Source organism: Eretmochelys imbricata, chromosome 24 (genome assembly GCF_965152235.1).
Source record: "Eretmochelys imbricata isolate rEreImb1 chromosome 24, rEreImb1.hap1, whole genome shotgun sequence".
NCBI classification, from domain to species: Eukaryota; Metazoa; Chordata; order Testudines; family Cheloniidae; genus Eretmochelys; species Eretmochelys imbricata.
The window spans coordinates 10,953,243-10,977,634 of NC_135595.1; the positions used below are offsets into that span (position 1 = coordinate 10,953,243).

Consider the following 24,392-nt stretch of genomic DNA (forward strand, 5'->3'; position numbering starts at 1 on the left):
GTATAGGCCTTTACAGACAGGCCTGAATATCTATATCCTAACAGGGGTGTCATGAATATAAAGGGAAGGGTAAACCCCTTTAAAATCCCTCCTGGCCAGAGGAAAAATCCTCTCACCTGTAAAGGGTTAAGAAGCTAGGATAACTTTACTGGCACCTGACCAACATGACCAATGAGGAGACAAGATGCTTTCAAAAGCTGGGGGGAGGGAAAAACAAAGGGTCTGTCTGTGTGATGCTTTTGCTGGGGACAGAACAGGAATGGAGTCTTAGAATTTAGTAAGTCGTCTTGCTAGATGTGCGTTAGATTATGATTTCTTTAACTGGCTGAGAAATTAAGATGTGCTAAATAGAATGAATATTCCTGTCTGTGTCTTTTTTGTAACTTAAGGTTTTGCCTAGAGGGATTCTTTATGTTTTGAATCTTATTACCCTATAAGGTATTTACCATCCTGATTTTACAGAGGTGATTCTCTTTTACTTTTTACTTCTATTAAAATCCTTCTTTTCAGAAACCGAATGCTTTTTCATCGTTCTTAAGATCCAAGGGTTTGGGTCTGTGGTCACCTATGCAAATTGATGAGGAATTTTTACTAAACCTTCCCCAGGAAGTGGGGTGTAAGGGTTGGGAGGATTTTGGGCGGGGGGGAGGGAAGATGTTTCCAAACAACACTTTCCTAATAAAAATAAACCCAGATAAACGTTTGGTGGTGGCAGTGGAAGTCCAAGGGCAAAGGGTAAAATAGTTTGTATCTTGGGGAAGTTTTAACCTAAGCTGGTAAGAATAAGCTTAGGAGGTTTTCATGCAGGTCCCCACATCTGTACCCTAGAGTTCAGAGTGGGGAAGGAACTTTGACAAGGGGGCACTGGGGGGAGTGCATTAGGGGGTTGGGGCATTTAAGCACTGGGGGGTTGGGGCGAGGGGGGCACTGGGGGGTTGGGGGGAGGGGCACTGGGAGGAGGGCATTAGGGGGTTGGGGCGAGGGGGTCACTTGAGGCACTGGGGGGAGTGCATTAGGGGGTTGGGACGAGGGGGGTCACTGGGGGGTTGGGGGGAGGTGGGAATGGGGGGAGGGGCACTGGGGCGAGGGCATTAGGCCACTAGGGGAGCAGGTTCGGGGGGGGGGTGATAGCGCCGCACAGGACGACCCCCCCCCCCCATATACCCCAGCCCGCTCCTGCCGGTTATCCGGGGAGGGGCCCTTTAAAGGGTGGAACTTCTAGGCCCCGCCCCACCGTTACGTCACCACTGACCCCGCCCACCAGCCCAGCTCACCTTTCCCAAGATGGCGGCGGCAGCAGCGGCGGCGGCGTCCCTGGCTGCTGGGCGGTGCTGAGGGACCCGCCGCCCCCGGGACGCAGCGCGCGGAGAGCGGGGCGCAGGTGCGGGCCGGGCGGGCGGACGAAGGAGGGAGGGGAGCGTGCGGCAGGGCTGGGCCCTGGCGCGCTTGGCCCAGCCCTGGGGGTGCCCGTTGCGTGTCAGGCTAGACCGCGCTCGGAGTGGGGCTGGTTGGGGCGGGGCAAGGGCCTCCCGGCAAGGCCCGGGGGCAGTCTGTGGGGTTGGGTGCTGCGGGGTCCGCTGCAAGCCGCCCAGCCCCAGCAGCGCGTCAGGCCAGGGTGTTCAAAGCCCATGCTGGTTTGCCGGCGCCTGGGTGACCTGCGGAACTCCCTGCTACTGCATCTGAGGCGGACGCACAAGTACCTGGGGCTAGGAGGAGCCTGGATCTCTGTGAAGTGCTCTCCTGTCTGTAGTGGCACCTGCAGAGATGGTAATGACTGATGTCTTCAGGACATCCGCTCTTTGCCATGGGAGCACAGAAGGTATCTCTTCTCTCCACCCCCACCCTGTGTGGAGCCCTGCAGGATCGGCCCCTTGCATTACGGGGACAGGGCTACTTTCCACTGGTGTTGGTGCCAAATGGGATGGACTCAAGCTCCGATCTGATATGGCAGCTCATGCAATTACCTGTGAGACCAAATTTCGTTGAACTCATTTCTCTGTGCACGGGGTGCATTTTTGCCTCCTGAGCACATGGAATGCTGTCAGAGCAGCCAGTCTTATCTCTGTGCCCTGTGCCACCTAAGCGCTTAGAGAAGGAACTCCAGTTCTGCTCTCATAATAACATTGTTACAGACCCAGGTAACAGAAAGAGGGACAGGCCAGGAAAAGAGAAGGGCCATGAGTGCTTTAAGGGCTGGAGGGCCTAATGCCCATCAGGGAGGCTGGGAGCACTGCCCCTTCTCCTGTCCCTAGAACAGACTCCAAGGAAGGGCGAGGGTGGCATGCATGGAATTTCATGTCATGTTCGTTTGTGACATGGCTTTTATTTCTTAAGTGCCCCAGGCAAACACTGGCTTTCCCTGGGGCTGGGCTTCAAACTTCCTTGGGCATCCTTGAGATCCTCAGCCAGAACTGTGGCTACAGAAGGCGCATTGTATTTGCACACAGGTCACGACTCATGGGTGTGTCAGTGGACGGAGCTGTCCACTGGTTCCAGTCACACTCCGATCTTGTGCCTTGGGGTAGGCTGGTTGGCTGTGGGTGTTGGTGGCTGGTAGTGTGCAGCAGAGAAGATGGGGAGGATGTTAGAAGCATTGATTAGGCAGGGCTGGTGCGGGGGGGTGCATGAAGCATTCCTGGAATGCATTTCGGTGCCTTCGCTTTCCAACATCTGCGGCCTTTTGCCATGGACTCTGAAAAGCCTGCTGTGCACCATGCCCTCGAACCTGGGCAGGTTTGCACCATGTCTGCCTTGTTACCCTGGCCCCAGCAATGAAACGCCACTCTCTGCTTATCGGTGGTGAGAGAATTGATTGCAGCAGGTCTCCTTCATTTGTGCCCAGTGAGGTGTGAGCCGCAGCCTGAGCATGAGGCCCGGAGGTCTGGAGCATCGTGAGTTCTAGCTGTGCCCAGACTATGATAGCTGTGTCTCCGTACAAAGCTGTTCAGTTCTTGATTCTGACTGGGGCCTTGGGCTGCTATTGGCCATTAATATCCTTTAGGAGAGAAAATCCCGGCTTGCCTACGGACTCGCTGGGTGACTCCAGTCAAGTTTCTTCCCCACTCTATGCCTTAGTTTCCCTGTCTGTGAAATGGGATAATACTTAGCTATGGTGCAGGGGGCCATGGAGAATTATTAATGCTTTGAAGGTGAAATTATACCACATCCGACTCCTTAATGACTGGGAGTTGCCTCGGTTCCCCCATGTTCCCAGTGAGAGAACTCTGCAGGGCTCTGATGTTCCAGCAGCAGGGTCTCCAGTTGACCCAGCAGCTGTTTGAATCCCAGGATCCTACTGACCAGGGTACAGTGGAATCATACAAGGATTCTTCTCCGTGGTCTGGCACATCTGCGGGAGAGATGTTGGTTTTAGTGTTTTTCCTGCTTAGCTGGGCTACATTGGAATCTGCGAGAACATTCATCGTTCAGATGTATTGATTAGGAGTGAGACTGAACCCTCGTTTGCTGCTGCTGGGCCACGTTTTATTGAGAGCTCTCAAATTCTACAAACTGCACTGCATGCAGGCCGCAGCATTTTTTGACAGAGTCTATAATTATTTTTACCCAGCTCTCTCAAAACAGGAGCAAATCCCTCCATTATCCAGCACCTCCCCCCTCGATGCCCTGTGGCGTGTTTGCTTTCTGGGTACTATAATTTAAACCTCAGGCGTTTCTGTCTGCAGAGACAGGTAGCCTTTGTGTTCAGCTCCATACAGAGGGGAGATATGCTGAGCATTGCCAGAGACTCTTGCTTTGGAAAAAGGACTTGTTTTAGATTAAGGACGGTGTTTGCCTGCTCTTTGAGTGGGGGGCAAGCTGCTGTGGCTGCAGTAGGAAAGACGCAGCCAGCTGTGTGGGAGAAGCATGCCCGCTGGATCTTTCTGGGATGGAGATTGGTGCAAAAAGTAAAAGTATCGACCCCCAGTTGATCTGATAAGGCCTCAAAATTCACAACTCCGCAGAGGGGGATGGTGGCAGCTCCCTTTGCTATTCCTGGGAGGTGGCAGCCTCATGAGCTTCTCTTTCTAGCCAGAAGTGCTAGAAACACAATCTTATTTGAACTGAAAGCAGCAGTTTGTGAGGAGAGCCCATGTCCTCAGGCCAGGCAGCTTCCCACATATCTTTCGCCGTGGGGGTCTGTGCTCTGGAAGGAGAGATGTAGAAATCATGGTGGGAGGAGCAATGCTCCCACTAAGAGCTGAGCTGTCTTCTGCCTTGCAATCTCCTGGGTTCCCACGTCCCCTGCCCTAGCCCCCAACATGCCAATGGGTCTGACCCGCCGTGTGCTGTCTCCTGCAGCACCCCAATGCAGGATCGGACGTCACCCCGGGACATTTCCAGCTCGATGCAGAGACTGAAGATCTCCTTACAGGGAGCAGATCAGTGATGTGACGGAGTGAGGGCAAAGGCAAGGCCAGCGGAACTCCTCAATGGAAACTCCCTTCTCTTCATTTTGCACCCAGCCCCCTCATAGGTCGTCCTTACAGGGTGCGGGACTCCATCCTGAGAAGCACGGATGCTGAAAAAGATTTGGGGGTTGTGGTGGATAATCAGCTGAACGTGAGTTCCCCTGCAGTGCTGCAGCCAAAGCAGCTAATGTGTTCCATGCATTGGCTGTATAAACAGGAATATAGGGTAGCAATAGAGAGGTTATTTTACCTTTGAATTTGGCACAGGTGCGACCTCTTGTGAAATACTCCGTCCAGTTTTGTGTCCAGAATGTCGATAAGTTATAGAGTTCAGAAAAGAGCCAAGAGAATGATTAAAGGATTAGAAAACATGCCTCTTAGGAGCTCAATCTAGTTAGCTTAACAAAGCGAAGGTTAAGGGGTGAGTTCATCACAGTCTGTAAGTACCTACATGGGGAATAAACATTTAGTAATGGGCTCTTCAATCTAACATGCTCCAATGGCTGGAAGTTGAAGCTAGACAAAGTCAGACTGGTGGTAAGGTGTGAAATTTAAGTGAGGATAATTTGACCATTGGCCATGGTGGATTCTCCATCACTGGCCATTTTTAAATCAAGATGGGATGTTTTTCTAGGTCTGCTCTAGTTGAAAGTAAATATTTTGGGGGAAGTTCTCTGGCCTGTGTGATACAGGAGGTCAGACTAGAGGAGAGTCCAGAGGAGAGGAACAAAAATGATAGAAGGTTCAGAAAACCTGATCCATGAGGAAAGGTTAAAGAAACTGGTTATGTTCAGTCTTGAGAAAAGAAGATTGAGGGGGGACCTGATGAGTCTTCAGATACGTTAATAGCTGTTACAAAGAAGACTCTGATCATTCTCCATGGCCACGCAAGGCAGGACAAGACGTAATGGGTTTAATCTGCAGCAAGGGAGGTTTCGGTTAGATATTAGGAAAAACTTTAACTCTCAGGAGAATTCAGCTCTGGAATCGGCTTCCAAGGGAGGCTGCAGAATCCTGGAGGTTTTTAAGAACAGGTTGGACAAACACCTGTCAGGGATGGTCTAAGGTTACTTGGTCCTGCCTCCGCGCAGGGGGCTGGACTAGATGCCCTCTCGAGATCCATTCCAGCCCAACATTTCTGTGATTCTATGATGGCACTAATCCCTTCTGGCCTTGGAATCTGTGACTCCTCCACGAGCTCAGCAGGGGCCACTTCTGGCTGCAGCAGAGAAGGCCGAACTTGGGTGTGAGTGTGAACGCTTTGTTTAGAGCTGGGGTGAGGTAGACAGGAGAAGTCACAGAGAAGGCTCTTGTGCCCAGAGCCCTGAGACACTGACAGGGCAGATGAGTGGTGCTAGATGAGCAGTCGGGTGGGAAGGGCAGTGGGGCTGCCTGATCCCAGCCCCTCGGGGTGCTGACAAGGAAGGTGGCTGGAGGGGGTTTTGAGTAGAATGAGGAACTGGTGGAAGTGTATGAGTCTGGGGAGATGGGGCTGTTCCCCCTAAATACTTGCAAAGCAGGCAGGAGCTGGAGCCAGGACTTGGTCCCAGTGCAGAGTCACAGTGGAGAAAGGCCTGGAGGATGTGAGCAGAGGTGGAGCCAAGGCAGTCAGCTGTGCCATGCTGCAGGGCAGTAGGTGTCAGGGCAGACCTGGGGAAGGAAGATGCCATGGTACAGACAGGGGAGTGAACGGGGGGGCGGGGGTGCAGTTCCTGTGAGGAGAGGGATGGATCAGCCAGTGTGTCTCCTGCCAACGCAGAGCTGTTCCTTGCAAGCCATGAAGCTGCTCCACTGAGGTAGGAGTAACTGATTCTGTGCCCCAGCCTGGTGCTAGAGGATGCAGCTGCAAGGGGGCCCAAGGGCCTTTGCTAATCCAGTGGCACTTCTCACTAGTCTGTCCCTGGCCAGATGCAGGCATTTCTGTTGCACTTCCCTCCACCCTCTTTGCAGCTCTGAGTGGATATGGGATGCTTCACTCGCTCCTCTAAACTTCTGCTGCTTTACACCCCAGAGATGGCTGCATCTTTCCGGGGGTGGGAGTGAGGAGCAGATTTTGGATATCCCTCAGGCTGAAAGGTGCTGTCCCAATGCCAGTGAGAGTTCGCAGAGTGCTTTGGGGAGAGATCGACTCTCCACTAGGGCCTATAATCCTTCACTTAACGGCATTTGCCAGCTTGCTCCTGGGCTGGGAAGGGAGCAGGTTGTACTGCCCGCCCACTGCACAGGAGGTGAAGGACTTGGGCATGTTCATATCACAGGCTGATTTCTCCAGCTAAACCAGAGTCCTTATAGTTCTTTGCCAGCCTGTTCCCTACGGTCAGCCAGCTCTGCTGGGTGGAGGGGGTGAGGCCCCGGCGCTGAAGGGAGTGTCTCCAGTAGAGACTCACACCCTGTGTGGGGGATGAGGCTGGCTGTGCTCTGCCCAGGGCTGCTGCCCAGGGCAGCCTGAAAGGGGCACCTCACCCAGTTAACATGTGGATGTGTGTATCTCGACAGCACCAGCTAGAGACGCCACCTGACACTGCTTGCAGGGGAGGAGAGCTCTCTCCTGACATCATGATCCGGAGACTCCTGGACCGGCCCTGCACCTTGGCCCTGCTCATTGGCTTCCAGTTTGCCTTTATGGTGTACTTCTCCTTCGGCGGCTTCCGGAACCTGACCTCCATCTTCGGGCGTGACTTGAACCCCGTCTTTGACTACTCCCGCACTCGGGATGTATACACCAACCTGAGTCACCTCCTACCCCGGCCACCTCCAGGCAGCAGCCCCACGGGGTCCCTGCCCTACTGCCCTGAGCGCTCACCCTACCTCAGTAAGTTGTGCACTGGGTGTGGGGTCAGAGTGGGAGCCCTGCAGGGTGGTAGGGGATAGGAGGCCACAGGCAAGGAGTCCTGTGGGAGATCGGTGGAGCACCAGCGGGAAGCCTTCCAGGGGAGGCAGGGGGAATCGATGGGGCACAGGCATGGAGCCCTGCAGGGGAGGCGGGAGGATCGGTGGGATGCAGACAGGGAGCCTTGAGGGCCCATGGAGTGGGGTTCACTCAGTCTTTCTGTAGCATCATTTGTCATGCACAAGCCAAACTGGCTTTCAGTCAAGTCTGTGGTTTTCCAGCAGGAATAATAACAAACAGGGTATTTTCCCTCACCCATCAGTGGGTGCAGGACAAGCTGTGGTGGGGAGCAAGTACCCCAGAGGCAAGGAGGGGGGAGGTGGGTTGCACCCTTGTAGGGCGGGACAGGGCTGAGCAGGGGGAATAGCCTGTGTCATGTCTCCAGAAGGTGTATTGGTTGCTTGCTAGACAAGGCTCCTGCCCTCCAGGGGGCCTGCTTCTGCTGGGTCTCATAGCTGGGTCTCGCTGTGGGCTGAGGCTCTGCGAAAGGCAGCAGAGACGCCCTCTTGCTCATGTGATTGAGGTTTGCCTCTGGCGCCCCCAGCAGTGAGACCCATGCACCACAGAGCTGCGGGGCAACCGGCTCCTGACTCCAGATACTAGTGGGTGTCTCGGAGCACTTGCATATTTAAACAAGGAGAGAGCTTTGGAGTCTTTGACTGTAGGTCGGGGAAGAAACCTTGCGCCAGTCCCAGGGGAAGGAAGCATGGGGCAGCCTGAGCCTGGTGGCACGCACGAGCCCACTTGAGTTTGTTTTGCCTTAAATTTTATTCAACTACAATTTTCTGTTGTAAAAGCTGGTGCTGTGGCTGTGATGTTGCCCGGTGGGGATAGCCCAGGTGGTGTTGCCCCCTCCAAATGGTGATGTGGGTGCTCTAAAAACCTAGGGATGAAGCAGAACTTGGCCACTGATGGATGGCGATTCTGTACCCATTGCATTCTGGGTAGGTCCATCATCCTGCCCATTTCTGCACACCCGGTATTCAGCTCGCAGGCAGTGTGGGACTCGCTACAGGCTGGGATTCATGATTTGCCAGGACACTGTCTGTGTTCGGAGGAGCAAGAAGTCTCTGGAGCTTGCCGTGTCAGATGCGGAGCCATTCTAGGCTCAGATGCTCCCCCTGGGCTTAAACCTGGGGCACACTGTCAGGCTAGTGCCCAAGAGTGCTCAGACCAGCCCACTGCCTACACCTCTGAGTGGTGAAAGGACTAGAGCATGCCTCTGCCCCAGCGGGGCTCCAGCTCCCACTGCCAGCAGTGCTGGGGGAGACAAGGGGTTGGTGGCTCTGGGGGGCAGCTGCCGTGTAGTCTGGACTTGCTGTGAGCCCAGTTCCAATGCCACGTGATGCCCTGCCGAGCTTGCTGCGGGAGCAGCAGCGGTGCTGGGCTAACAAGGCTGCTGTGTTGCTGGGAGGCCATGCATTGAGCGGCGGGCTCTGAAATGGGAAGTCTGGCTGTGCAGCTGGTGTGTGCTCACCTAGAGGTGCCCAAGCACCCATAACAGCTACCCTGGGACAGACCCTGCATGGGGAAACAGGCTTGTAGGGGCCTCTGGGCATCCAGCTCTCAGCCAGGTCAGGCTCGGGTAGGGGGCTGCATGTCAGCGGGGGTCTGTTCAGGGATGCAGTGCATCAAACTCATCCAGGGAGCAGGGCACCTCGTGGGAGAGGCCCAGGCCTGTGTTCCAGTCCTACCCCCTGCTCTGAGAACTCAGCTACGCTGCCAGCCAGGGAGCCGGCTCCTCTGCAGGGAGCAGATGGAGGCCCAGGCTGCTTGTCCTGCTGTCTGTCCCACCTGACGATACCTTGTTGGGGCAGGAGCGGGGCCTCCTGGTGATGTGAGTTCAGCTGCAGAGCTGAGCTAAGGGCTGCTGGGCCATGGGGAGGCTGAGCCTAAAGATGGGCTCCGGACTGGGTGGGAGTTCCAGCCTTGAGACCCCTCCATTGCCCTGCCCAGCAGGGACAGCTATGCCCGACCTCCTTGTGAGGGCTGATGGAGCCCAGCATGGTGAGCACTTGTCTCCTGGACGAGCTGTAACTGCAGGTCTGTCTGTCCTGCATGGTGCCATAGTGTTGTGCTGGGGTCCTTGGTTAGCGCAGTTCCCCTCTGTGCAGTGCTGTGCCCTGCCCGGACACTGGTCTCCTCCCCACAGGTGCCTGCACAGAGCTTTGGGGCCATGGGCACTGTGGGAGGAGGAGGGACTCTGAATCCTCTGCAGTCCCCTGCTCTTAACCCCGCCTGTGGCTCCGAACGATCCAGACCGGGCTCCCTTTGGTGTGAACGACCCCCCGGCAGCACTGACTCAGGGCAGAGAGAGGCCAGGGCTGGAGAAATTGCAGACTCCTGTCCTTGCACAGCTGCTGTTGGAGGGAGCCATCAAGGAGCTTAGCTGCACCCCAGGTGCCTTGCCCGGAGCGCAGGCCAGCCCTGGAGGGGCAGAGCTGGCTGTTCAGGCCCATGGCCTGGCTGTCCGGTGAAGGATGAGCCTAAAGGGCAGTTGAGCACATGGCAGCCACTCACTCTCCAGAGCCTTGTTCCGCCCCCATGTGATGCCAGGCTCCCTCAGGTGTCACCCATATGCCTGAGCCTGGCTAGCAGGGTTGGCTTGGGGAGCTGGCTGGGTGATTCTCCACACCTGTGCCTGCTGAATGTGGTGGAGGAGGGGCATGCCTGTCCTTGAGAGCATGTGCGGGCTGCCTTAGCAATGGCGAGTGGGGAGGGGTGGCAGCCATGAGAGCTGAGGGGTCCGAGGGCCAAGGCTGGCTGGGGGCGAGACAGGGACACCAGCAGAGGGGCTATGTAGTGTGTATGGATGGGGATGCTGGTGCTGATGCATCTCTGGGTGTGTGGCTGCGCATTGGGGCTGGAGGGTGGCTGGGCACCGGGGCTGGGGTGTGGTGTGGGCCTCAGCTGGGTGGGCTCTGGGGCTGCGGACCCATGGCCAGTGTGATTGGCTGTGGGGGTCTCTGCTCCTGATACCAGCTTTCCCCTGCAGTTGGCCCCCTGACTGTGGGCTTCAGTCAGGTGCCGACGCTGAAGCAGATCGTGGAGAAGAACCCGGCGGTGAGGGAAGGGGGCAGATACCGGCCCGTGACCTGCGAGCCCCGTTCCCGTACCGCCGTGATCATCCCCCACCGCAACCGGGAGACACACCTGCGCCACCTGCTCTACTACCTGCACCCCTTCCTGCAGCGTCAGCAGCTGCAGTACGGCATCTATGTCATCCACCAGGTGGGTCCGCACTCGCCCGCCGCCAGGCAAGGGGCGCTGTACTGGGGATCCCCACTGACCCAGGGTGGAGTTGGGGCCTCAATGCACCTGACTGGGCTCCTGTCTGAGCTCCTTGCGCTGCCCTGCTGCAGGCTGGGAACTCCACCTTCAACCGGGCGAAGCTGCTGAACGTGGGGGTGAAGGAGGCTCTGAGGGACGAGGAGTGGGACTGTCTTTTCCTGCACGACGTCGACCTCATCCCCGAGAACGACCACAACCTGTACACCTGCGACCCCTGGAGCCCCAAGCACGTCTCCATCGCCATGAACAAGTTCGGCTACAGGTGAGCTGCCACGTGCCATCCTCCCACAGGGCCTCCCGCCACCGCGGCTGTCTCCTTGTCGCTGGGCACCATGGCACAGAATCTTTGTAAATCTGACTGAAAACAGTGGTCACAGCTCAGCGTGGGGCAGGCGCTCCTCAGTCCTGCCCCCACGGCCCCCTGCTGGTCCACTCCTGGGTCATCCTGCCCCTGCTGGTCCACTCCTGGGCCACTCTGCCAGTGCCTGAGTCCTGCCCCCGCAGCCCCCTGCTGGTTCACACGTGGTTGCATGTCAGTTAATACCAGCTGTCCCAGTTGGCACCATGGTTTATCATTGCAGGTACACACCTTCACTGCCCGGTATCCAAGCCCCAGCCAGCCTGCCCAGAGCAGGGATTGAGCTCTGAGCTGGTTCCCTGAGGGAATCCTCAAAAAGAACAGGAGGACTTGTGGCACCTTAGACACGAACACATTTATTTGAGCATAAGCTTTCGTGAGCTACAGCTCACTTCATCGGATGCATGCAGTGGAAAATACAGTGGGGAGATTTATATACACAGAGAACATGAAACAATGCGTGTTATCATACACACTGTAACGAGAGTGATCAGGTAAGGTGAGCTATTACCAGCAGGAGAGTGGGGGGGAACCTTTTGTAGTGATAATCAAGGGAATCCTGGCACCCAGGGCGTGGCTGCTGGGGATAGTCTCTGAGCCAGGATCCTTTCTCAAGCCATCTCAGTCACCCTCCTCTTCTCTCCTCCAGCCTCCCGTATGCCCAGTACTTCGGCGGCGTGTCAGCACTCACCCCAAATCAGTATCTGAAAATGAATGGTTTCCCCAATGAGTACTGGGGCTGGGGTGGGGAGGACGACGACATTGCCACCAGGTGAGAGTCACCTCGAGCACCTGCGCCCTGCTTCTCACCCCTCCTGCTCTGCTCCATGTATAACTAGCAGATCTGTCCCCACCCCGCTGCTTGCCTAGGGGTCTGTGCACTTCCTTCCCTGCCCAGACACAGGCCCGGGGCACGCATGGCTGGCCACACAGGTCCCTGGTGACAAGAGATGGAGCTATGGAGGGAGCATCGGGGGCCAGGGAATCCCGGCTGCTCCGAGCCAAGCCATAGGGTCGGGGGAGCAGGACATGGTCCACACCCCCTGCTAGTGCAGCTTCTGTCTCCAGGGGGCACTAACAAGCTGTGGGGGGAGTTACAGGCCCAAAGGATGGGCATCAGGCACAGCCTGTCTGGCATCAGCAGCCTGGTGGCACATGCTGTCCTTTGGGATCAATCACATGGGTCCCCTGTGTAGGAGGGAGGGGTGTGACTGTGCCCCCCACCCCATTGGCTCAGTGGGGCACGCCAAGGTGGAGACTCTGCTCAACCCATCCTGCCTCTCGCTCCCCTGGCCTTAGGGTGCAGCCCCCAGTCGCTGGCTCCCTGAGGATCTGCTCCACAGGGTGGGAGGTGTCTCTGCTGCCATTCGCCCCTGGGGCAGCGCGCTGGGGCCAGCTGTCAGGCAGGGCCTGCATATGGCCAGGGCTGGGAGAGCTGGCCGCAAGGTGTTCGTGAGCCAGCAGGCTGAGCTGGTGAGGAGCTCGCTCAGGGACCTAGGCAAGGGCTCTGTTCTAGCTGTCGCCCCCAGCATGGGCCTGGGCCAAATGGCTGGCAGCAGTGTCTCTGGCCCTGGTGACAGCGCTCAGGCAGCAGGTCCCTCTGGGGCACCCCACTTCCCAAGCTGGGCTCCCACAGAGGCTAAGCCACCTCCAGCTGAGTGTGTGGCGCTCCTCTGGCCCTGTCCCCGCTTCCCGCAGTCTGGGTCTCATTGTCAGCCCCTGTGGTCCATGGTCTGTGGCTGTCTCATTGACCCTCGTTTCTCTCCCATGCTCTGTGGGTTTGCTTCATTGGCCGCAGTGTGCTTCTCCCCCCCGCCCCTCCCCCCACATCGTTTCTTATTGGCCCTGGTGCATCGCTGCCCCACCATGGTCTGTTGCTGTTGCTCATTGGCTCTGGTCATCTCCCTGTTCCTCCCCCCACTGTGTCTCATTGGCCCTGGTGTTCCCCCTCCCTGTGGTCCTGGCTCCCTCTCACCATCTCTCTCTTCTCTCCACTCCTGGCTCTCGGGACTCTTTGCATGCTCATTTCTCACACAGTGCCATTGCCAGCCATGATCAGGTAGGCCCAGCGCAGTGGGAAGGAGGCGGGTCTGTAGCTGTAGCAGAGCTGGCGGGTTGAGGATGAAGTGACTGCCCTGTGCTCTGCTGAGCGGTTCCATGGCCTGCTGCCTGCACTGGTGCAGCTGGCTCCTGGGTGCCAAGGGGAGAGGAACCTGCTCCTTGGTGGCAGGGCTCTCCCCACAACAGGAATCAGGTGACTCCTGGCTGGTGCCGCACCTGCTGGAGCACAGCTCCCTCTGCTGTCCCGGGAGCTGATCCCTACACTGGGGGCCAGGCAGCCAGGGATCTAACCCTGCAGCCTGCTGCACCATGCTGTGGCAGCGAGCAGGGATGGATCCTGCAGCCCCTGTGCAGGGCGCCGCACTGAAGCATATATGCTTCTGTTGTCTCCAGGGTGCGTCTGGCTGGCATGAAGATCTCGCGCCCCCCCATATCGGTCGGCCACTACAAGATGGTGAAACACAAAGGTGACCAGGGCAACGAGGAGAACCCGCACCGGTGAGTGTGCTGGGGCCACCGCCCTAGCAGGGAGTTCACACTGGCTAGGCCAATGGGGAGGCTCCCAGAGGGCAGGGGCTGGGCTGGGCAGAGCCCTCGTGCTGACTCTCCTCCCCACCCTGCAGGTTTGACCTGCTGATCCGGACGCAGAGGATGTGGACACAGGATGGCATGAACTCTCTCACCTACACGCTGCTGGCCAAGGAGCTGCATCCCTTGTACACCAACATCACCGCTGACATCGGGACCAACCCCCGGGCGCTGAAGGGCAGGAAGGGGTCTGTGCCCGGCTTTGGGGGGCAGAAATACAAGACTGGGACCAACCATGAGTTCAGGCAGGAGATGCTGCACAAAACACATCCTGCCAATCTCCCCGGGCCCATGGCAAACTGGGTGGAGCAGCCCCCACCCCTGCCCCAGAGGTCTGGACAGGATGCTGGCCAGGGAGCGCCCACAGCCCCCGCCACACAGAGCAAGAGGCCTGGAGCCGCAGCAGGCCAGCTGGGGGGCAGGGAAGGGGCTGCATGGGCCAGCACCCAGAAGAAGGCCCAGGGGGGAGCTGTGGACAGCTCTGGGTCTCAGCATGGAGCAGGAGCCCGTTGGCCCAGTGGAGCTGCTCAGGGCACCCAGCCGAGTCCCAGCATCCTTCCACAGAGCCCTGATGCATTGCAGCACAGCCAGGAGACCTTGGGCAAAGGGAAGCCTGAGGCTGGGGCAATGGATTTGGGTGGGGCTGAGAATGCGGGGGGCAGTGCCCCACAGGCCCTGGCACGAGGGCAGCTCCCCAAGGGCCCCCAGACACAGTGGGACAATCAGACCTTCCTGCAGAGCACCCTCTAACCAGAGGGCCCTGGACATCAGGCATGGGGTGGGGCAGCCACAGATTCGCTGTGTGAGCTGGGCCCTTCCCAGCTCCTGGAACAAACCCCATGGATCACAGTGAACTGGAGGCCCTGGCCCTGTGCTGCTCCCAAGTGCTAGGCTGGGCTGAGAGGCCTGGCACCCAGGAGCTCCTTCCCAGGCCAGGCGTGGACAAGTCTGCAGGGTGGGCCATGTGTGAGCTGAGCCCGGTAGGTCTTGGGCCTGTTCACAGTGGGACAGGGCCCATCAGCCAGCTTGCTCCTACTGCTGGCACCTTTGTCAGCAGCCTCAGCACAGGCTCTGGCTTGGAGTCCCCCAGCCTAGGCTGGGAGGCAAAGAAGTTTGGCCTATCGCTGGCTGTGTTAGCCCAGGGAACCATCCTGCTGTGGGGCAGTAGATTGGGGCAGAACCTGGTAGCAGAGAGGGCAGTGGGTAATTTACAGAAAGGGGGCCAAGCGGGTTGTGATGGTATCTGCTGCATCTTCATAATGGGGCCCTAACCCATGGGTGTGGTTACAGTGGGTCCCACTAAGCCTCCTGGTTGGGTCCTGCAGGTGGAACAGCTGCAATCAGTTCTGGGGAGAAGCAGGTGCTCTGGTGCCATGGGCACTAGCTGGCTCAGGGCCTGGGGCAGAGCTGAGCAGTAGTGCCCCCCCCCCAACCTGAGGGCTCTAGAATCCTGTTGCCATTGGGGTGTTCAATCCAAGTGCTGTTCACTGCAGTAGGCTCTTAAAGAGCCCAGGAGCCCTGCCCCCCCTTGTGGTCATGTCCTCAGGGGAACTCGTTGAGCCTCAACCCTTCCCCTCCTGCTGGGCTCCTGAGGACAAGCTGAGCCCAAATCCCTGTGCTGTAGGTGGGACAAGCTCATGTCTTCCCACCAGACTAGTGCCCCTTCCCCAGCCTGACCTATCCTGGCTGAGGGGGGCCTAGAACTTCCTGTGCTGTACTGGAGAGAGCCTGCATCTGACCAGCCTGCCTGGGCCAATCGTGAACTGCAGCAGGGCCCCAGGCTACTCATAGCACCCACTGCTCTGTATGGCTCTGGGCATTGTGTAGAGCTGGTGGCCGGACCTTTGTCCCTGAATTGGGTGTTTGCAATGTGCCCTGGCCAGGCTGCTGAGTGGGGCACTGGGATTTTGCAGGGGGGGAGATGGGGAGGAGGTTGGGCTCAGCTCTGACCCCTTTTCCCTGGAGTTATCTCTTTCGTGCTGGATTTACACACCACAGTGGTCTCCAGCTGCTGCTGTGTTAATCCTCTGCAGGTGGGAGGCAGGCCCTGTACCCTGAGGGGAAGCACTCCTGGAGGTGGGCAGCACTATGCTCTCCCATGGGAGGGTAGGGACAGGGAGACTTGCCTTCCTCCTTTCCTGGGGGCTAGTACTCACCTTGTGCCTGACTCCCCTGGCCCTGTCTGTGGCTGCTCTCAAAATGGGGGACTGCTAGCCTGTGCCTGGCTGCCCTTCTTGGGTATGTAGATGCTGGTGCTGAATGCCCTGGCTCCTTCATTGTACCTAGCTGTGCCCTTGGCACACAGAGTCTGCTCAGGCTACAGCAGCCATGGCAGGGGCAGAGCTGGTCCTGCTGCTTGGAGCTGCAGGGAGAGGAACCCCCTGCCTGGGATTCCAGGTGGAGCTTTTCCCCTCCTCTGTGCTCTGGGCACTAGTGCCTGGCCAGCCCTAGCCCCAGTGGCAGCCTCCTGAGGGACCATAAGCCCAGGGCACCTCCAGGCACAGAGGGTGCCAGCTGCTGCTGCAGGCCCAGCTTATACCGGTTAAGAGGCCTCCAGGCAGCACCTTCCCCAGCACTGAACTCACTTTAAGGGAGGGGTGCTGAGTAGACTGCACTTAGCATAAGCTGGGCAGGTCCCATCCCCTCACCCCAGAACAATTTGTGACCTAGGGAGCTACATCTAGCCCCCATCCCCATGACAGTTTAGAGAGCCCAGGGGCTGATCCTCCTCTAGCTGTTGACAATTTGCTGTGGTTATTTATTTAGGAACATGCTTGTCATGCCTGGCTGCCGCTGCACCATGCAGGATCTGAATAAAATGTTTGGTCCTACAGTGGCCCCCTGGCTCATCCCTTTGCACCACCCCCACCTCGGGGGGGAGGGGTGTCTCACAGCTCAGGGAGCCTGGCCCTGGAAATGGGGCTGGACGGACTTTCTCCACTTAGCTCCCTTGGCCTGGACAGAGCCTATAGAAACTGGCTGCCTGCCCCCAGGCACCTCTCACAAGGGTGATGCTGCTTCTCCTGACCTGTTTTGTACCTAGCAATGTTCACCCACTGCCTGCACCACCAGCTCTCAGTGCCAGGCGCTGCCCTTGTCCCAGCTCCCAGGCCCCTGCCTGCCCCCATCCCAGCATGCTGTAGTGAGGGGAGAATCAGCACAGAGCTGAGCTAACCCAGCTATGGGGGGTTTATTAGTCAATGACAGAGCTTGAGGTTGTGGATGGGTCACAGCCAATCTCCCTCTCCCCCCCCCCCCCCCCAACCACCTCCCCCATAAATTACACCAGCCTGGGAGGGGCTTGGCCACATGCTGGTTGGCTGGGAGCCTTGGGGGTGGGGAAGGAAGGGCCATGGTGAGACAAGCTAGCCCAGCCCCTCCCTTGGGCTGGTACCTGAGTACTGCCGGGAAGAACCCAGGCTGCAGCCTACAGCTGCTGAGAGTCAGCGCCCCAGCCTTCACGCTCACCTTCTCACTGCTTCTGGTGGTGACCCTCTATTGCAAGGCAGCCCCCAGCAGGACACCCCCAGCCCCACCCACCTGAGGCAGGAATCCAGCCCTCAGGAGGCAGCCTCTCCTCACGCTGAGAGCCCGTTGTCTGGCCAGGGGCTCCACTTGAAGCAGAGTTAGTGTAAGTGGTGGGTGCCTGGTGGCAGATCACTGGGCCTGGTCCAGGAGCCGGGTGACTGCCATCTTGGCATTGTAGATACAGTCGTTCACAGAGACACCCTGGTAGGAGGCCCCAATCAGGCTCAGTGGCAGTCCTTCCCGCTCCAGGTAACGGCTGATGGTCTCTGCCGGGGGGACAGAGGAAGTAAGGCAAGAGGGGTCTCCACCACCCCCAGCACATGTGCTGGAGCTGTGCTCCCCTGGCTGTGCGTCCCATTGCCCAGCCCAGGACCACACCCCCAGGCTTGACTACTGCAGAGGGGACAGCTCCCTCCAACCAGCAAGGGGCTGCCTGATGCCATAGATGTGAGAGGGCAGCCAAGGGCTCTGCCAGCCTTACCTGTCCTCTGCCAGTGGCCGAGCGTGTACTGGGGGATGCAGGCCTGTGGAAGGACCAGAGACAAGGGTGAGGGCTGATTTGGCCCATACAGTTCTTAGTGTTACCCACCCAGACCCCACCTACCTTGAGCACCTTGACAATTGTGCAGGAGGGCTCGGCTGCCAGGCCCAGGTGTGCCCTCACTGCCTCCTTGGCACGGCTCAGCAGCCTTGCCTCTGGCACCATCTCTGGGTCCCCAAAGCCCTCTTCGAACCACGCACCTCCCAGCATCACCTGCAGGTAGTAAAACAACCACTCAGGAGGGGAGTAGGATCTCAGCTGGGGGCCAACAGGACTCCCCTGAATTGGGGTGGAGAGGGGTAACTGCTTCAGAAAGCCAGGATCCTCCCCTCTCCTGACCCTAATCAGGGCCCCAGAGTGCCAGGCCTGGCCCCAAACTAGGAACCCCTGCCCCACCCTGAGGGCATGGCTGAGCTGGTGCCAGACCAGGCCAACCTTCAGCCCATGGGAGGAACCAGCAGGATACTGGGGGGTCCTGGGCCAGATCCCACAGCTGTCTGCCCTGTGCTGTGGTGGAACCAGGCCCCCTGGCATAGGCCCCGACCCCATGGATACTCTGGGGCTAGAGCACCCACCGGGGGCCCCCACCAATCAGCTCCTCCCCCTCCCTCCCAGAACCTCGTGCCTGCCACTGAACAGCTCAGCAGTGGGCAGGAGGCACTGGGGGAGAAGCGAGGGCAGGGGTGGGGCCTTAGGGAAGGAGTGGAATGGGTGTTAAGCACCACCCAGGGAAGTCAGAAAGTAAGCACCTTTGCACCCTGTGACCAGGGGTCAGGCTGCCAGGGCCCATGGCTGGACCTGTGCACATCCACACCAGGCCCCTCTGCCACCGGCACGCCTCCCTGGTGGGAGCAGGGTGGTGTGCTCACCGTGAGCCGGACAGAAGGACCACTGGTGCCATTCTGCTCCGGGAAGGCGATCGAGTCGTAGACTATGCCCAGCAGGGAGCGATCTTCGAATGAGGGGACCAGGTGCCCGAACCCCTGGGACAGAGACAAGGAGACACCTATTACCCTTCGGGGCCTGCCTCACTTCCCCCTGGAAGACTGTAGCTGGATGGACAGATGGGTGGACACCCTGCCCCCACCCCCAGCTCTGGGAGCCAGCTCTGCACTCAACCTGCTGGCAGCTCCCCACAGCCCCTGCCCCACAGTCCCCTGCCGCTCCCAGAATGGGATAGGGCGCCCATGACATGTGGCCAGGGCTGTAGTCCTGAGGCGTTCTCCCTTCCTGCTCAGGTAATGCTGGGTGCCCAGGGACAGGACAGGGGGCATGCTAGGGGCTGCGGTGGTTTATGGTGGCAGGCAGGGGCACCCCAGTCTCACCGTGATGGGCAGCGTGGCACCGTTGTACTGCAGGTTCACCACACCCACCGACACGGCCTCAATGCCGCGCAGCTCCTGGGCCAACGGCTCGGCCCAGCTGGGGAGCAGCACCGCTAGAGCTGGAAACAGAGACACCTCAGGACAGAGCAGCTGGGGGCTCCACACCCCTCTCCCCCCTGCACAGAGCTGGAACGCCTGCTCCAAGCCACAGCCAGGGAGAAAACCCAGGAGTCCACTACTCTCCCCACTAGCCCACACTCCTGCACAGAGGGGAGGATTCCTGGAGTGGGAGGCAGCGCCCAGCCACCAACAGGGGCTCAGACCCACGCAGAGTCTTGCTGGACAAGCAGAGACTGGGTCCCAACCCCCACCGTTCCGAGTGCCTAGATGGCTCCTCATCAGGCATGGATACCCATCAAAGCAGAGGGGCTACCCTCAGCACAGGCACCACCCCTACCTCTGGCCGGGATGGCACTGATCACATGGTCTGCTCTCACGCTGCCATCCTCCAGGGTGATCTAGATGGGAAAGGCACAGAGCAGACACCTCAGCCCACCTGCTGGTAAGCCTGGGCCTACACCCCTGCCCCACAGAGCAGAGAAGTGACTCACCCAAGCTGAAATAGAACCCAGGAGTCCTGGCTCCCACCTCCCCTGCTCTGATCACCAGACCCCACTCCCCTCCCAGAGCTGCGAACAGAACCCAGGAGTTCTGGCTTCCAACTCCCCTCCTGACCACTCAGGTTCACACCTGAATGGGGCAACGGTGAAGCGTTTGACCAGACAGTGCAGCAAGTGGCGGTTCAGTTTCAGTTTAAACCTTTGGAGCCCAGCTCCCCTCCCCTCCATGTCGCAGCAGAGCCCTGGGGACTCAGAAGGGGTGCAAGAGGACGCATCCTGCTACCTCCCACCTGCCAGCACTCAGCTGCCGTTCTCTCCAGACGCTGCAAACGGGCATGGCAGTGCATTTCCACCCCATGCCGTCTGAGGAAGTCCTGCAGGGCCTCGGGCAGCGTCTCCATGCCACCACGCAGCGACCACTGGCTCCAGCGCTCGTCACGGGCCCTGCGGCTCAGAGCTGAGTCCAGGGCGGGGCCCTTCCCTAGGAGCAGAGAGCAGGCTAGAAACCCGTCCACACGGCAAGTCTCCAGGAACCTGCCAGTCTCCCAGCTGCCCTGACCCAACTGGGCTGCCACCAAGGGGAAGAGCCCCCAGAGATCAGAGCTGGCCCTTGGAGCCCCAGGGAGGAAGCTGCATAGCCAGCCAGTGATGGAGCAGGTCCTGAGTCAGGCGCATGCTCCTGTCCCTGTGGAAAGCCTTTCTGTATCACGCTCTTTTAGAGCGCAGGTGCAGCCTATCCCCTGGCCCAGCGGCTCCATCGCCCCCAGAACCCCTTTGTGGGAGGCTGCGTGGCGGACTCTCACCTCCACCCAGGGCCATCCCCAGGATGACGGAGCGCCGCCTCCGCTCGGCCTCAAACAGCGCAGGAAAGCAGGAGCGCACGCTCAGGGCCCGGCAGTCTCCAGCAAACACCCCCCGGCACAGGCTGTCGATGGCGATGTCGGCCAGCTAGGAAGCCAAGGGGAGAGGATCAGCCAGGCCCTACCTCAGCACTAACGCTGCTGGGCACAGCCAAGAGAAAGGATCTTCCCAGTGGGGCTCTGGGTGAGCTGAAGAGCCAGCGAGGGCAGTTCTTGCATGCCCCAGGAGGCAGCTGTGTGAAGGGGCAGAGACCACCCTGGACTGAAGTGCCGCTCTCCATCCTGCCAGCTGGCTCCACAAACCCTGGAGCGACCAGAGACAACCCCGGGTCCACTGCCCTTCCCCCCACCAGGATTGGGCAGATGAGGCTGCCAGGCAGCCCACAGAGCCCCTGCACCAAGCCAGGCTCACTACCCCTCAGCAGACAGCACAGAGACTGGAGATGCCAGCCCCAGACCTGCAGTCAGACCATGCCCACCCCACAGGGGGGGAAAAAAAAAAAAAAAAAAAAAACACACACACACATACATCCCACTGGCCACAGCAGGTTTCTCTCACAATCGAGCATGGGGCAGAAGGGCTCCCCATGCTGGGGGCAGGAGCCTCCTGCTCTGCCGTTCGTGCTGGTTGAAGCAGCCCCTCTCTCCATTCATGGGATTCCCAGCAGATTCCTTCTCCCCCGTCGCTCAATGGTGCTCTGACCCCCCAGCCCTGCTGGCAGCCTGTTCACCCCTCACCTCCTCTAACACCTTCCCACCCTCAGGCTCCAGAGCACTGTGGCAACTAGGCTCCCCACCACCAGGATGTCAGGCATGATCAGATGGGGAAACTGAGTCACAGAGCAAGGAAGGGCCATGCCTTGAGTCATACAGTGTGTCTGTGGCAGAGCTGGGAATAGAACCCAGGAGCCCTGACTTCCAGTCTCTCCTGCTTCGCCACCAGGGCCTGTCCCATTGAGATACCAACAGAGAAACCAGTCATGGCAATGCAGCCCCCTCTGGGGCAGGAAGTGGCAGCTGTTCCACTGCACAGCGACACCGCCTGGCAGTTTGGAATGGGAAATGCAGAATCCCGCATGTGTCTGCCAGTGCTCAGGACACTAGGAGAGCCTGGCAGAATGGCCCCAGGACACCTGGGTTCACACCTTGGCTCTTATGGAAATTGCCTTGGGTCTCCAGTGGCCCTGAGCAGCCCAGATCACAGGCTGCCTGGGGCCCATCTGGGAGGGTCACGCCTGGCTCCCTTCCCTCACCCGCTGCAGGATGAAGATAGGCAGAGCTGCTGCTGCCACACCCTGGGCCCCAGCTCCAGCTCCCCCCCTGCACTAAATCTCTCTCAGTGCCCTGCGCACAAAGCTGCCTCCCCCATTCCATGGGGCTCCCTGCCCTGTGCACATACCCCTCCTGGGCTCCCCTCCCTGCACAGGCTGGGCTCATACCTCCTTTCCAAAGCGGCGGCTCACAAAGCTGTGGATGGTCTCATCCAACTGGGTGCCCCGGGGGGCTGCCAGCTCATGCAGTCCACTCCAGAGTAGGGGCCTGGTGAAGGGTGGCACCGTCCGCAGAACACCGCTGCCAACACACACAGAGGGGTTACCAAGCTGGGGCATGGCGGGCAAAGTGAACAGAGGTAGTGCAGCTGGGAACCTTCCCTGTCCCCACCCCCCAGACCCATCATCCCCCAGCACAGTCACTAGCTGCTGGGATTGAGGGGAAGCGTCAGCTCTCCAACACAGTGGCTGGACAGGCCCATGGGCAGGGACACCTGCAGCAGCCACGGGACACGTACCCAATGCTGGATGGCAGCCTATGCAGCGCCCCGCTCACATAGAGGTAGCGGTTCTTGGAAGCCGGGTGGTCGCCGGGCACTGGAAGCACATCTGCATCCAGGCCAAGTTCAGAGACCTAGGGAGAGACAAGCAGGCCAGATGCAGACTGCCTCACATTACTGGGTATTAGGGCAGCACCAAGAGGCCATGACCAAAATCGGGGGCCCCTGCTGCCCCACAGACTCCCTACTCCTAGCTGAGATCAGGGGGATCCTTGTCATGCCAGAACCTCCGGCCCTGACTGAGATGGCGCGGGACAGACTAAAATCAGCAGGCTCTGCCCAACTGCACACAGCTATTTCACTGACTCCACCCAAACCGCCCCAGAGCTGCTAGACGTTCCCACCCTTTGACCGCGCCTCATGAGTTCTTCTAAGCCATTGCCTGCCCTCCCCCAGCTCTGTAGTGTGCTGGCATGTCTGCTTCCTCGCCAAGCCCATTCCAGCCAGGGGATGAGTACCACCAGCCCTTCAGCAGGGGTAGACGCAGCTACTGGAATCAAGAGCACCCAGCTGTTACTGTCTTGCTGGCGTGCAAGAGATTGCAAGGTCCCAGAAGCCATGAGGAGGCAGCTCTGGGGCCTGTCCCTGCATGGGGGCTCCCATGATCTTAGGAGATCAGCCCAGCTGGACAGATCCCACCTGGTTGCAGGGCCAATACTCCATGCCCCCCACCTCATCCCCCAGCTGCACCCTGCCCCCCTCCCCCAACCTGCAGGCTCTGCCCACCTACCATGAGCAGAGTGTTCTTCCCCACGGTCCCAGCAGGTCGGATCCCCCTGGGGCCATGCTCAAATACAGCCCCGTCCTCAGTTCGAGTGGAATGGAGCCAGCCCCCCAGGCGGCCACTGCCCTCCAGCAGGATTATCTGTGGGGAGGGAGGAGCCCATCAGGGAAGCACTGCAGTTGCCGCAGCTCTCACAGGAGAAGGTGCCAGGAGGCACCTGTTATTTAGCCAGCTTCCCAGAACACCAAGGCTGCCAGTACACACGGCCCTAACTGCCCTGGAGCCCAGCCCAGTCCAGCCTCCACTGAGCCCCAGCTGTGGCCCGTGGAGGCCATTTGCATGAATGAAGCACCACGGTCAGCACTGGATTGCACCATCTCCCTACTGGTGTCCCAGCACTGCAGAGCATGGCACCAAGAAGTGGGGGGGACCTGCCCCACAGCCAAGTGGCTGAGCCTCACAGAAGGGACCAAGGGCCATCCACAAGCCTGAATTCCAGGCAGGGCAATGCCCTAGCTGGGTGGGGCAGCTGTGATCATAGGGTCATTGCATGCTGCACAAGCCAGCCCCACAGCCAAGTACCATTTACCCCCCACTGGCACTTCCAGCACAGAGGCCAAGGGCTGGAAGGCTGTAGGGAAGGAGCTCCTCTCTGCCCCAGAAAGCAGGGCAGCCCTGGCGCTGTCCATGGTTTCCACAGAAAGACCTCAGTTGGTCTCCAGAGCTGTGGGGCAGCCCCATGATCAGCGTCCCACCGCCTTGACGCCCCGTGCAGGCAGCCCCTGGGGATGCTGCCCCAGGAGGTCTCACCTTGGGAGCATTGGGGCTCCTGGCCAGCTGGTAGCAGGCGGTGAGGCCACTGATCCCACCACCGACAACTGCCACCGTCCTCTGCATCCAGCAGCCTGGGGGAGAAGAGAGGAGAGGGGCTGGCCGTGCCCTCACACAGGATCAGCTGCTCCCCCTGAACCTGGGGTCTCTGGGGCTAGACCCCACCCGGGGAGCCAGCACCGTGGGACAGAGCTGCACGTAGGACGGGACTCATAACACGCGTGGCACTGCCGCCAGCCTCAGCCCCACGCCACCCCAACCGCCCCCACCCCCAACCACTCCCAGCCTCAGCAGCCCCAGCCCCCCGCCACCACCACCCCAACCGCCCCCAACCACTGCCCCCCAACCCAACCCTCAGCCTCCCACCTCCCAACCGCCACCCCCACCATCCCCAACCGCCCCCAGCCACCGCCCCCCCAATCGCCATCAACCCCACCCCCCACCACAGTCCCCCGCCCCCAGCCTCAGCCCCCCACCCCAACCCTCAGCCTCCCGCCCCAGCAACCTCCACCCCCCACCCCAACCCTCAGCCTCC

The 24,392-nt window shown here is 59.3% G+C and overlaps 2 protein-coding genes across 2 annotated transcripts; one reads left to right on the forward strand and one right to left on the reverse strand.

Moving 5' to 3' along the window:
- The first annotated feature begins 1,281 nt into the window (after positions 1 to 1,281).
- B4GALT3 (beta-1,4-galactosyltransferase 3) lies at positions 1,282 to 16,430 on the forward strand. The gene is made up of 8 exons (XM_077841563.1): positions 1,282 to 1,381; positions 4,300 to 4,560; positions 6,906 to 7,221; positions 10,295 to 10,530; positions 10,662 to 10,852; positions 11,598 to 11,720; positions 13,403 to 13,507; positions 13,633 to 16,430. Exons 3-8 carry the CDS (start codon positions 6,966 to 6,968, stop codon positions 14,345 to 14,347), a joined length of 1,626 nt encoding a protein of 541 aa, XP_077697689.1. The 5' UTR covers positions 1,282 to 1,381; positions 4,300 to 4,560; positions 6,906 to 6,965; the 3' UTR covers positions 14,348 to 16,430.
- PPOX (protoporphyrinogen oxidase) lies at positions 11,285 to 24,113 on the reverse strand. The gene is given in 14 exon segments (XM_077841564.1): positions 11,285 to 11,652; positions 17,138 to 17,391; positions 17,607 to 17,649; positions 17,730 to 17,879; positions 18,536 to 18,649; positions 18,992 to 19,110; positions 19,449 to 19,509; positions 19,895 to 19,955; positions 19,957 to 20,092; positions 20,415 to 20,559; positions 21,911 to 22,043; positions 22,261 to 22,376; positions 23,033 to 23,167; positions 23,837 to 24,113. Coding segments are annotated over 13 exon segments (1,437 nt in total). The 5' UTR covers positions 23,924 to 24,113; the 3' UTR covers positions 11,285 to 11,652; positions 17,138 to 17,254.
- Positions 24,114 to 24,392: the final 279 nt, after the last annotated feature.